Source organism: Leuciscus leuciscus, assembly GCF_965113295.1.
Source record: "Leuciscus leuciscus genome assembly, chromosome: 19".
Taxonomy (NCBI): domain Eukaryota; kingdom Metazoa; phylum Chordata; class Actinopteri; order Cypriniformes; family Leuciscidae; genus Leuciscus; species Leuciscus leuciscus.
The window spans coordinates 9260311-9273084 of record NC_138743.1 but is presented as its reverse complement, the minus strand read 5'-3'; the positions used below and the strand labels follow the sequence as shown (position 1 = coordinate 9273084).

The 12774-nt window shown below is 41.5% G+C and overlaps 1 protein-coding gene across 1 annotated transcript; it reads left to right on the top strand.

The window, feature by feature from the left end:
• Positions 1-2298: 2298 nt before the first annotated feature.
• LOC309482345 (uncharacterized protein) lies at positions 2299-9898 on the top strand (the record flags this gene model as incomplete). The annotated part of the gene is made up of 18 exons (XM_082147691.1): positions 2299-2929; positions 2987-3166; positions 3246-3433; positions 3507-3604; positions 3676-3833; positions 3910-4102; positions 4172-4319; positions 4405-4477; positions 4556-4628; positions 6388-7195; positions 7256-7535; positions 7613-7800; positions 7874-7971; positions 8043-8200; positions 8277-8469; positions 9407-9554; positions 9641-9713; positions 9796-9898. 18 exons carry the CDS (start codon positions 2299-2301, stop codon positions 9870-9872), a joined length of 3765 nt encoding a protein of 1254 aa, XP_082003817.1. The 3' UTR covers positions 9873-9898.
• Positions 9899-12774: the final 2876 nt, after the last annotated feature.

Sequence of the window (12774 nt, the reverse complement as noted above, 5' to 3'; positions counted from 1 at the left end):
GTGTCTGTAGCCTGTGATTGTTTTCCTCATTCCCTGAACCTTATTACCTTGTCTTGATCTACCTTTAACTTTTGATTTGGATTTGTTTGCTGGTTTGTGTTGACTCTCTGGTTGATCTTTTAGTTTTGTCTGCTGGATTTTTATGATTTTCACATTCGATTTGGATCCATTCTCTGCTACTTTCTCTGATCTGATACAGCTTAATTAGCAGTTTGATACAAAGTTTGCGAGTTGACAGTGGCCTTTCCCCTGAAGAAATTAAAGGAATGGGAAGAGTGCTCAAGTTGGTCCAGATGTATATTTTCATTAATTGCAGACATTCCTTTATTTATTTCCTCGATCGATAATGCATGATAGTTAAAAGCATTTCATTATGAATTTCTACAGTACATTTTAGCTCTTCTATTCAGTTCAGTCTTATTCTGTAAGAACCCATGACAAGATAAACATGAAACAAAGACAAAAAAGAATCAATTAACATCAGTTATGAATGCTAAATCAGACCTAGAGGACAATTAAGTTGAAGGGTAATTAACCCTCTCTCTGGATGGTCAAATCAATACGGGAATGATTCCTTGCACTAAAAGCTTACAGTGTAAACTGGGTGATCATATTGACTTCTGAAGCAGCTGGTTGGTGTCAGGGGTTTTTCAGCTCTAATTAACTGCGAAAAATCTATAGCCCTTCCTAAGAGAGTATGCAGCATCTTGTACCTTGTTTAAACTCATACTAGATAATGGCATCTTTTTTTCTTAAAGGTGCAGTATCTTTGTAACAGTCATTATACAGAGCATTGTGGATATTGTCATGTTGATTTCAGAGGTATTACTAATTTCTCAAGGGGTAAAACTTTTAATGAAGTAAAAACCATTAAAAGCCTAAGTAATTGCATTTATTTCCATGAAATGACAGTAGCCCAGGAATTTATGTCACGGTTATTTATTAAATAGACTGCTCCAATAATTATGAATATGTCTTAGATTAGCACTTGCAATGTCAGTCAGGCTAAAAAGAGACGTCTGAAATCCCAAGGTGGTTGACAAAAGGCCTGAACTGAATTGACTGATCTCCACACATAAGAACTGTTCTGGCAGTGCAATCCTTCAATCTACAATCTGCAGGTGTTGCATTAATTAAAGCGAGGTTGTGTGAACAAATTCTGTTCATGCATGAATATAAACGTCTCTGCTGTCAGGTCAGCGATCTAAACCTATCAATGATGTACTCTTGCTGGTTTGTTCAGCTAATTGGTATTGAACAAGAGACATGTGACATCCTCAGCTCTTGCTGAATGGGTAGAATTATAATGGATCAACTATTGGTTGGTGGATGGAAGCCATTGAGTTCATGTAGCACAAACACTGCAGGTGGGATTCCAAGAGGGCAGCCTGTGTTTAACCTCATATTGCTCTATAGGGACAGAAGTTTGTTTACTGAACAAAAAGTTGCTTGGCAAATAGGTTGTTAAAGCAAGCATACTTTCTTAAAGGGATAGTACACCCAAAAACGGAAATCCTGTTATCATTTACTCAACCTCTTGTTGGTAACTGAGGCTCTCAGGCTAATCTCATTTTGTGTTCCACAAAAGAAATCAACTCATGCAGGTTTGTTGATGTAAAAGAATGTTCATTTTTGGGAGTACTATCCCTTTAATGCATGTTCCTGGTCTTATTTGGGTATGATTCTTTGGTGCAAGTTATTCCAAAATCTTTTTTTCAAAATATAATGCATAAGATATTATTTTTATTCTCAGTCAGTATGGGCTAGGGCTACATGCACTATGTTTCAATCAGAAATGTGTTTGATTACGGAAGCAAAATGTGCTGTGAATGCTGTTGCAATCTGAATTTAAGACTAAATATTTTCACTGTGCCATTAGCAGCATTAAATGGAATAAATAAATGAAAAGTTAAAATAGGTGCACTACTGTTTAAAAGTTTGGTGTTTTTAAAATATACAGGCCTGTTGCCATGAGAAAACTATGATGTGTTTCAAAGAAGAAGGAAAACAATCCAGACTAGCTAAAACATCTAATATAAAAAAGGCTGAATTCAGAATGGCAGAAATAGTACTAGCATACTATTCTGAATTCAGCTCAATGTGGTTTTATGTATGTTCAAAAGGGAAAAATTGATTTAAGAAACAATAGAATCACCTAGTTGCATAAACTCCCACTCGTGCAAGTCTGGAGAATCATGACTTAATGAAGAGGGTGGGATTATCATTAATTAGCCTAAGTCTGTAGAGTACAAAAGGACCAAAGGGCAGCACCTCAGTAGTGTGACTAGCTGTTGAACAATGGCAGGAAGTTGGTGTGCTGTTCAGTCTCTGGCACTTTGTGTTTGGTTCTGTGCTTTCAGTCATGCTGTTCCGAAGTGGAATGATCTGCCCCAGGATCCTCAAGCTCTGATGTTCCAGCAAACTGACCAGCGGTTTCAAAAGCCAGTTCAACAGCAAGCTAGTCAACGGTTTCCTCAGCAGGTTCAAAAGCCATTTCAACAGCAAGCTAGTCAACGGTTTCCTCAGCAGATCAAACAGCAAGCTAGTCAATGGTTTCCTAAGCAGGTTCAAAAGCCAGTTCAACAGCAAGCTAGTCAACAGTTTCTTCAGCAGGTTCAAAAGCCAGTTCAACGGCAAGCTAGTCAACAGTTTCCTCAGCAGGTTCAACAGCAAGCTAGTCAATGGTTTCCTCAGCAGGTTCAAAAGCCAGTTCAACAGCAAGCTAGTCAACAGTTTCCTCAGCAGGTTCAAAAGCCATTTCAACAGCAAGCTAGTCAACAGTTTCCTCAGCAGGTCCAACAGCAAGCTAGTCAATGGTTTCCTCAGCAGGTTCAAAAGCCAGTTCAACAGCAAGCTAGTCAACAGTTTCCTCAGTCAGTTCAACAGCAAGCTAGTCAACAGTTTCCTCAGTCAGTTCAACAGCAAGCTAGTCAACAGTTTCCTCAGTCAGTTCAACAGCAAGCTAGTCAACAGTTTTCTCAGTCAGGTCAACAGTTTCCTCAGCAGTTTCAGCCTAAGCAGCCAGTGGCACAGGCAGAGCCCCTTGATAAATGTACTGTAGCTGATTATGAGCAGATTCAATGTGGACCACCTGGTATCAGTGGTGCTGAGTGTGCTGCTATCAACTGCTGCTTTAATGGACAGCAGTGTTACTATGGGAAGGCAGGTAAGAGTGTAGAGTCAATGTAGAGGCATTCATGTTAAACTGATCCTCAGCAATAACCTGCTCTTGTAACTCGTTCCAGTGACTGTCCAGTGTATAAGAGATGGTCAGTTTGTGGTAGTGGTGGCTAGAGATGTAACGCTGCCTCGATTGAGCCTGGATTCAGTCCGTCTCCTGGGTGGAAGTGATCCAGCTTGCAGTCCTGTGGGATCCACACCTTTCTTTGCTATATACCAGTTCCCTGTCACTGCATGTGGCACAAGCATGATGGTGAGTAGCTGCTTGTGGTTTTGTTCTGCATGGCTTAGAATGGATTGGATGCCAACAATGTTACTATTTGCAGGAGGACAGTGGATATGTGGTGTATGAAAACAGAATGACCTCCTCATATGAAGTGGGTATCGGACCACTTGGTTCCATTACAAGGGACAGCCATTTTGAGTAAGTGATGCATGCTTTATCATAAATGTGAGTCATTGACAAATGCTACAAGCTCACTGTTTGTTGTCCAGGCTTCTCTTCCAGTGTAGGTACTCTGGTACCTCTGTGGAAGCTCTGGTTGTGGAGGTCAACACTGTTCCTCCACCTCCACCAGTAGCTGCTCCTGGACCCCTCAGGGTGGAGCTTAGACTGGCAAATGGTCAATGTGTCACCAAAGGCTGTGCAGAAGGTAAGTGTTTGTCCCAAGTATGCCTAAAGCCTTTCTAAAAGTCCAGTTTCTAGTTAAACACTGCATTCTTCCTCAGGGGACGAGGCGTACACGTCCTACTACAGTGATGCTGATTATCCAGTTACAAAAGTCCTGCGGGAGCCTGTGTATGTTGAGGTGCACATTTTGGAGAGGACCGACCCCAACATTGTCCTGATGCTGGGACGTTGCTGGGCGACATCAACCCCCAGTCCACTCAGTCTACCCCAATGGGATCTTCTGGTTGATGGGTGAGTAAGGCCAGTCTTCATCCATCTAGTGTGCTGTAAGGCATTTCTGACTGCCTCTTTGCCTTTCAGATGCCCTTACCAGGATGATCGTTACCAGACCACATTGGTTCCAGTGGCTGGATCATCTGGTCTTCAGTTCCCGACCCACTACAAGCGCTTTGTTGTGAAGATGTTCACATTTGTAGATCCAGCATCACTGGCTCCTCTGCAGGAAACCGTATGCTCTGCAGCCTTACCTCAACCCTTAATATTAGTGCTTTTTACAGTGAATTCTATGGCTTAACCCTTTCCCCCTCTGTTAGATCTTCATCCACTGTAGTACAGCGGTGTGCCATCCCTCCTCTGGCTCCTGTGAGCAAAGTTGCACTAGGAAAAGTGAGTGCTTGCTGTAAGTTGACTTCAGGAACTGAGAATTTATTTAAATGCCCCTCATGCTTCTACCACTTTTTACAGGAAGAGACACGCCCGTCAAGACCATCTCTAGTGGGCAAACTGTGGTGTCTAGTGGACAAGTTAACCTGGTCAAGTGAATTTTAGTGTTTTAATAAACTTCATGAAACTAAACATTTTCTCTTTGGTATTCATTTCTGCCTGGAGTTGGATGTTTCATGACTGTTCTCAGTTTGACTTCTGCACTACTAAACCTTTTTCTTTTGTGCATTGAGATTCTTGACTTGAACTAAACAAGCCAAGTTTCATCTAACTTTGTAACGTTCTGCCTATACAAGGCAGGATACACCACAAAATATACGTTCTAGACCCTCTATGAAAGCGTTGGATAGAATTGCTCCCAATGTAAACAAAACAAGCAAGATCAAATGACAACCCAAAGTCTATTAAATAGAAAGCACCGAAAATCAATATATACAAAAATGTGAGCGTGTGTTCCAGTCCAATGTTGTGTATGTGTGTGCGTTGAATTGGCCTCGCCGGTAAGCAGTTTTAAGTCCGTGCACACAATGAGGAACAGCGATCTCTCAAGGTGAAATAATCCATCAAGTATATCTCCACAAAGAGTCAAACAGTCAGTCAATGACAGCCAAGCCGTGTAGTGCGATCGATCGCTAATCCAAAAGAGCAATAGTAAAGTTGCTCCCGAATGCCGGTAAGCCGGCTCCCTTTAACGGAAGTGAAGTTGATCAGCTGAAGTATGATGTCATGGGAATTCCCAGGTGTAACGATTAAGACTCGCTCAGAAAAAACAGTAAGACCAACACTCGACAGGGGCAACAAAAACCCAGGGATTCTTTAATATAAGAACATCTGACATGTATAACTCTTTAATTAGTTTGATAAGCCGTCTTCTAAATATCCCCTTTATGTGGCCACGCTACAACTTTACTATTTGCCAAGTTCTAGTCGTTAACTTGGGCCCCTGTTCATGTTTCACGTATCAAATTAAGGTTTTAGCTTCTGTCTGTTTGAGGCTTTACATACAACTTTATGGCTGGACTAGCATAACTGCATATACTGATGCCCAAACCCCTCTGAGGTCACTCGTTGGCTTTTTTACAGTCACGCAAGTATAGAATCATATCTTGGGATAAAGGATTGGTTGATACTGAATTTTTTATTTTTTTTATTTCAGGCTAGTCTCAGTAATGTAGACTGCTTTCATTTAAGCATTAATCCCTTAACTGTTGTATCCCAACTAGGTAGCTGTCCAAGGCCTTGTTTACACCTGGTACTAAGAAGCATTTTTGTAAATCGGATCACAAGTTGACGTGTAAAAAAGGGGCTAATTTTTTTTATTGTTTTTTGAGCTTGTCTATTTTTGGTCACTTCCAGAGGAAGTCCAACACATTCGACCAGATTGCTTTCATAGAGTAGATGCTCATGTGGTTGAATGTGTTCGAACAGCCGCAAAACGGTGTACTCTACCGCCTACTGAACTAGTACGTGAACATTTTAAGAAGTGCGCTAGCAGGTGTGATTTAAACTTTCTTAAAATATACAGGCCTGTTGCCATGGGAAAACTATGATGTGTTTCAAAGAAGAAAAAAACAATCCAGAATAGCTAACACATCTAATATAAAAAAGGCTGAATTCAGAATGGCAGAAATAGTACTAGCATACTATTTGAATTCAGCTCAATGTGGTTTTATGTATGTTCAAAAGGGAAAAATTGACTTAAGAAACAATAGAATCACCTAGTTGCATAAACTCCCACTCGTGCAAGTCTGGAGAATCATGACTTAATGAAGAGGGTGGGATTATCATTAATTAGCCAAAGTCTGTAAAAGCACCAAAGGGCAGCACCTCAGCAGTGTGACTAGCTGTTGAACAATGGCAGGAAGTTGGTGTGCTGTTCAGTCTCTGGCACTTTGTGTTTGGTTTTGTGCTTTCAGCCATGCTGTTCCGAAGTGGAGTGATCTGCCCCAGAATCCTCAAGCTCTGATGTTCCAGCAAACTGACCAGCGGTTTCAAAAGTCAGTTCAACAGCAAGCTAGTCAACAGTTTCCTCAGCAGATTCAACAGGAAGCTAGTCAATGGTTTCCTCAGCAGGTTCAAAAGCCAGTTCAACAGCAAGCTAGTCAACAGTTTCTTCAGCAGGTTCAAAAGCCAGTTCAACAGCAAGCTAGTCAACAGTTTCCTCAGCAGGTTCAAAAGCCAGTTCAACAGCAAGCTAGTCAACAGTTTCTTCAGCAGGTTCAAAAGCCAGTTCAACAGCAAGCTAGTCAATGGTTTCCTCAGCAGGTTCAAAAGCCAGTTCAACAGCAAGCTAGTCAACAGTTTTTTCAGCAGGTTCAAAAGCCAGTTCAACAGCAAGCTAATCAACAGTTTCCTCAGCAGGTTCAACAGCAAGCTAGTCAATGGTTTCCTCAGCAGGTTCAAAAGCCAGTTCAACAGCAAGCTAGTCAACAGTTTCCTCAGTTAGTTCAACAGCAAGCTAGTCAACAGTTTCCTCAGTTAGTTCAACAGCAAGCTAGTCAACCGTTTCCTCAGTCAGTTCAACCGCAAGCTAGTCAACAGTTTCCTCAGTCAGTTCAACCGCAAGCTAGTCAACAGTTTCCTCAGTCAGTTCAACAGCAAGCTAGTCAACCGTTTCCTCAGTCAGTTCAACCGCAAGCTAGTCAACCGTTTCCTCAGTCAGTTCAACTGCAAGCTAGTCAACAGTTTCCTCAGTCAGTTCAACTGCAAGCTAGTCAACAGTTTCCTCAGTCAGTTCAACAGCAAGCTAGTCAACAGTTTCCTCAGTCAGTTCAACAGCAAGCTAGTCAACAGTTTCCTCAGTCAGTTCAACCGCAAGCTAGTCAACAGTTTCCTCAGCAGTTTCAACCCAAGCAGCCAGTGGCACAGGCAGAGCCCCTTGACAAATGTACTGTAGCTGATTATGAGCAGATTCAATGTGGACCACCTGGTATCAGTGGTGCTGAGTGTGCTGCTATCAACTGCTGCTTTAATGGACAGCAGTGTTACTATGGGAAGGCAGGTAAGAGTGTAGTCAATTTAGAGGCATTCATGTTAAACTGATCCTTAGCAATAACCTGCTTGTGTAACTCGTTCCAGTGACTGTCCAGTGTATAAGAGATGGTCAGTTTGTGGTAGTGGTGGCTAGAGATGTTACGCTGCCTCGTTTGAGCCTGGATTCAGTCCGTCTCCTGGGTGGAAGTGATCCAGCTTGCAGTCCTGTGGGATCCACACCTTTCTTTGCTATATACCAGTTCCCTGTCACTGCATGTGGCACAAGCATGATGGTGAGTAGCTGCTTGTGGTTTTGTTCTGCATGGCTTAAAATGGTTTGGATGCCAACAATGTTACTATTTGCAGGAGGACAGTGGATATGTGGTGTATGAAAACCGAATGACCTCCTCATATGAAGTGGGTATCGGACCACTTGGTTCCATTACAAGGGACAGCCATTTTGAGTAAGTGATGTATGCTTTATCATAAATGTGAATCATTGACAAATGCTACATGCTCACTGTTTGTTGTCCAGGCTTCTCTTCCAGTGTAGGTACTCTGGTACCTCTGTGGAAGCTCTGGTTGTGGAGGTCAACACTGTTCCTCCACCTCCACCAGTAGCTGCTCCTGGACCCCTCAGGGTGGAGCTTAGACTGGCAAATGGTCAATGTGTCACCAAAGGCTGTGCAGAAGGTAAGTGTTTGTCCCAAGTATGCCTAAAGCCTTTCTAAAACTCCAGTTTCTAGTTAAACGCTGCATTCTTCCTCAGGAGATGAGGCGTACACGTCCTACTACAGTGATGCTGATTATCCAGTTACAAAGGTCCTGCGGGAGCCTGTGTATGTTGAGGTGCACATTTTGGAGAGGACCGACCCCAACATTGTCCTGATGCTGGGACATTGCTGGGCGACATCAACCCCCAGTCCACTCAGTCTACCCCAATGGGATCTTCTGGTTGATGGGTGAGTAAGGCCAGTCTTTATCCATCTAGTGTGCTGTAAGTCACCAGTCCTGGCCTCGCTACATTAGCTCCCGATCCATTTTAGGATACATTTTAAGATCTTTTTGTGTTTTTAAATCCCTAAATGGTTTGGCTCCTCGCTACATTTCAGACCTCCTACAGGTTTATACCCCCTCACGGTCACTTGGGTCTATACGCTGATTTCACGCAGCCGTTATTTTGAAATCGAAAGCGAGGCTCCGGTGGGAAGAAAACCGGAAGTGTCGCCTTTAATCACAGGAGAGTCGTGAATGCGATGGCGTATTGTTTAATGATGGTGTCAATTCTAAAAATGTACAAACATTTCTTTCATACTTTAGACTATATACAGTGAAATTAATTTATAAATAAAATATTTTTTTTATATATAATTCAGAATGTAAACGAAGCAGGAATGAACTATATACATATCCTATATTGAATATTAACATCCAATAGTGTAAATCGCCGCAGCAGCTTCAGGTTGGTAATCCAAGGCATTGTTTATCTTTACTTCTGGGGCTCTTCCCACCGGAGCCTCACTTTCGATTTCAAAATGGCGGCTGCGTGAAATCAGCGTATTGATAAATTTCGGCTGGTCGCTCCAAAAACCAGGTTAAAAACCTGGGGTGACCGTGCTTTCTCAGCGGCAGCCCCTAAACTGTGGAATGAGCTTCCTCCACAGGTCAAATTGGCCCCAACCCTCGAATCTTTTAAATCTCGTCTAAACTTTTATATGTATTCCCAGGCTTTTACCCCAGCATGAGAACTGTGATGTATGTTGATCTGTGTTTTATATGTGCTTTTATGTTATCCCTTGTTCAGCACTTTGTAAACCTTGCTGCTTTTTTTTTTTTTAAATGTGCTATATAAATAAACATGGAATGTAAGGCATTTCTGACTGCCTCTTTGCCTTTCAGATGCCCTTACCAGGATGATCGTTATCTGACCACATTGGTTCCAGTGGCTGGATCATCTGGTCTTCAGTTCCCGACCCACTACAAGCGCTTTGTTGTGAAGATGTTCACATTTGTAGATCCAGCATCACTGGCTCCTCTGCAGGAAACCGTATGCTCTACAGCCTTACCTCAACCCTTAATATTAGTGCCTTTTTACAGTGAATTCTATGGCTTAACCCTTTCCCCCTCTGTTAGATCTTCATCCACTGTAGTACAGCGGTGTGCCATCCCTCCTCTGGCTCCTGTGAGCAAAGTTGCTCTAGGAAAAGTGAGTGCTTGCTGTAAGTTGACTTCAGGAACTGAGAATTTATTTAAATGCCTACCACTCATGCTTCTACCACTTTTTACAGGAAGAGACACGCACGTCAAGACCATCTCTAGTGTGCAAACTGTGGTGTCTAGTGGACAAGTTAACCTGGTCAAGTGAATTTTGTGCTTTAATAAACTTCATGACACTAAACATTTTCTCTTTGGTATTCATTTCTGAGTTGGCTGTTTCATGACTGTTCTCAGTTTGACTTCTGCACTACTAAACCTTTTTCTTTTGTGCATTGAGACTCTTGACTTGAACTAAACAAGCCAAGTTTCTGCCTAAGCCATCTAACTTTGTAACGTTCTGCCTATACAAGGCAGGATACACCACAAAATACATTCTAGACCAGGGATGTCCAATCCTGCTCCTGGAGGGCCACTGTCCTGCAGAATTTAGCTCCAACCCCAATTAAACACACCTGAACCAGATAATCAAGGTCTTACTAGACATTCTAGAAACTTCCAGGTAGGTGTGTTGAGGCAGGCTAGAGCTAAACTCTGCAGGACAGTGGCCCTCCAGGACTGAGTTTTGACACACTGTTCTAGACCCTCTATGAAAGCATTGGATAGAATTGCTCACAATGTAAACAAGCAAGATCAAATGACAACCCAAAGTGTATTAAATAGAAAGCGCAGAAAATCAATATATACAAAAATCTATGTAAGTGTGCGTTGAATTGGCCTCACCCGTAAGCCGTTTAAGTCCATGCACACGATGAGGAACAGTGCTGTCCTGTGAAGCGATCTCCAAGGTGAAATAGTATATCTCCACAAAGAGTCAAACAGTCAGTCAATGATAGCCAAGCCATGTAGTGCGCTCTATCGCTAATCCAAAAGAGCAATAGTAAAGTTACTCCTGAATGCTGGTAAGCTGGCTCCCTTTAACGGAAGTGAAGGTGATCAGCTGAAGTATGACGTCACAGATTCCCAGGTGAAACGATCAAGAGACTCGCTCAGAAAAAACAGTAAGACCAACACTCGACAGGGGCAACAAAAACCCAGGGATTCTTTCATATAAGAACATCTGATGTATAACTCTTTAATTAGTTTAATAAGCCGTCTTATAAATATCCCCTTTATGTGACCACGCTACAACTTTACTATTTGCCAAGTTCTAGTCGTTAACTTGGGCCCCTGTTCATGTTTCACATATCAAATTAAGGTTTTAGCTTCAGTCTGTTTGAGGCTTTACATACGACTTTATGGCTGGACTAGCATAACTGCATATATTGATGCCCAAACCCCTCTGAGGTCACTCGTTGGCTTTTTGTAATGCTTTTTTTAGTCACACAAGTATAGAATCATATCTTGGGATAAAGGATTGGTTGATACTGAATTTTATTTATTTTTTTAAATTTCAGGCTAGTCCCAGTAATGTAGACTGCTTTCATTTAAGCATTAATCCCTTAACTGTTGTATCCCAACTAGGTAGCTGTCCAAGGCCTTGTGTACACCTGGTACTAAGAAGCATTTTTGTAAATCGGATCACAAGTGGACTGTGGTAAATGAAGGTGTAAAAAAGGGGCTAATTATTTTTATTTTATTTACTTCCAGAGGTAGTCCAACACATTCGACCAGATTGCTTTCATCGAGTAGATGCTCGTGTGGATGAATGTGTTCGAACAGCCGCAAAACGGTGTACTCTACCGCCTACTGACCTAGTACGTAAACATTTTAAGAAGTGAGCTAGCAGGACGTGTGATTTAAACTTTCTTAAAGGAATAATTCACTTCAAAATGAAAATTCTGTTATCATTTACACCCTCAAGTTGTTTCAAACCTGTATGAATTTCTTTCTTCTGCTGAACTTTGAAGAATGTCAGTAACCAAACAATTGATGGACCCCACTAACTTCCATAGTATGGAAGTAAAACAGTAAAACAGTGTAATTGGCAAATATTATTACAGTCTAAAATAACTGTTCTCTGTTTGTATACATCTTAAAATGTAATTTATTCTTGTGATGGCAACGCTGAATTTTCAGCATCATTACTTCAGTCTTCAGCATCACATGATCCTTCAGAAATCATTCTAATACGCTGATTATAATTTTCAGTGTTCAAACCAATAAAGTGCAGCTTAATATTTTAGTGGAAACTGATAATTTTTTCAGGATTCTTTGATAAATAGAATGTTCAAAACAACCACATTTGTTTGAAATAGAATTTGTAACATTATAAAAGTCTTTATGCACTTTTGATTCATTTAATGTATCCTTGCTGGATGAAAGTAGCTATTACTTTCTTTCAAAAAATGTTTTCAAACACTCTGTTGTTTGGTCAAAAGAGAGTCCCACCCAGAACTTACACCATTGGTTACACATAATTTTACTCTGGCGGGCCAAAAAAAAAAAAAAAAAAAGGAAATAAATTCATGAATTATTTACTTATAATTGTTGCTGCACAATAAGATGAGAAAAAAGAAAAAAAGAAGAAGAAGAAAAACAGTAAAAAACTACGTTCAGTATTTGAAACACTGTGGCCAGCCAAGCTAACAGAACTTTAGAGTGAATGGCAGAGCCCTGTGACCCATGTGAAAAAAGAACATCTGTCTTCAGTATTTCTGATATGCATGATGGGAGCCATTTACATCCCCTTCTGGGCCTGTTTTCATTGTAGACTTGTGATTTTCATTAGAGCCCTGATGCCCTGTAGAATGTAGCCGAGCTCACGATTGCAAATTATCACATTGCTGAGCTCTGTAGAGCACAACGGCCCGCTTCTCCACCAGATGTATGCCTCGACAGACTCTGAGAGCAGTCAGCTAGAAAACTACCAGCAGGTGTCTGCCTGAACCACTGTGTTTGTGTATGAATGTGTTAGAGAGACAGAGACCTGGGGAGAGTGAGAGAGAGAAAAAGCGAGTCCTGCGGGGAGCCTGCATTTCTCCATACTCCCTCGAGGCATCTGTCATCAGGCTACTCATGGGATGTAACAGCTCATTGTTTACCTCTTTTGTTTTCATAACTCTCTCACCTGTTTTATGTAAAATCTGGGAACAGGCTTCATTGCACACCCT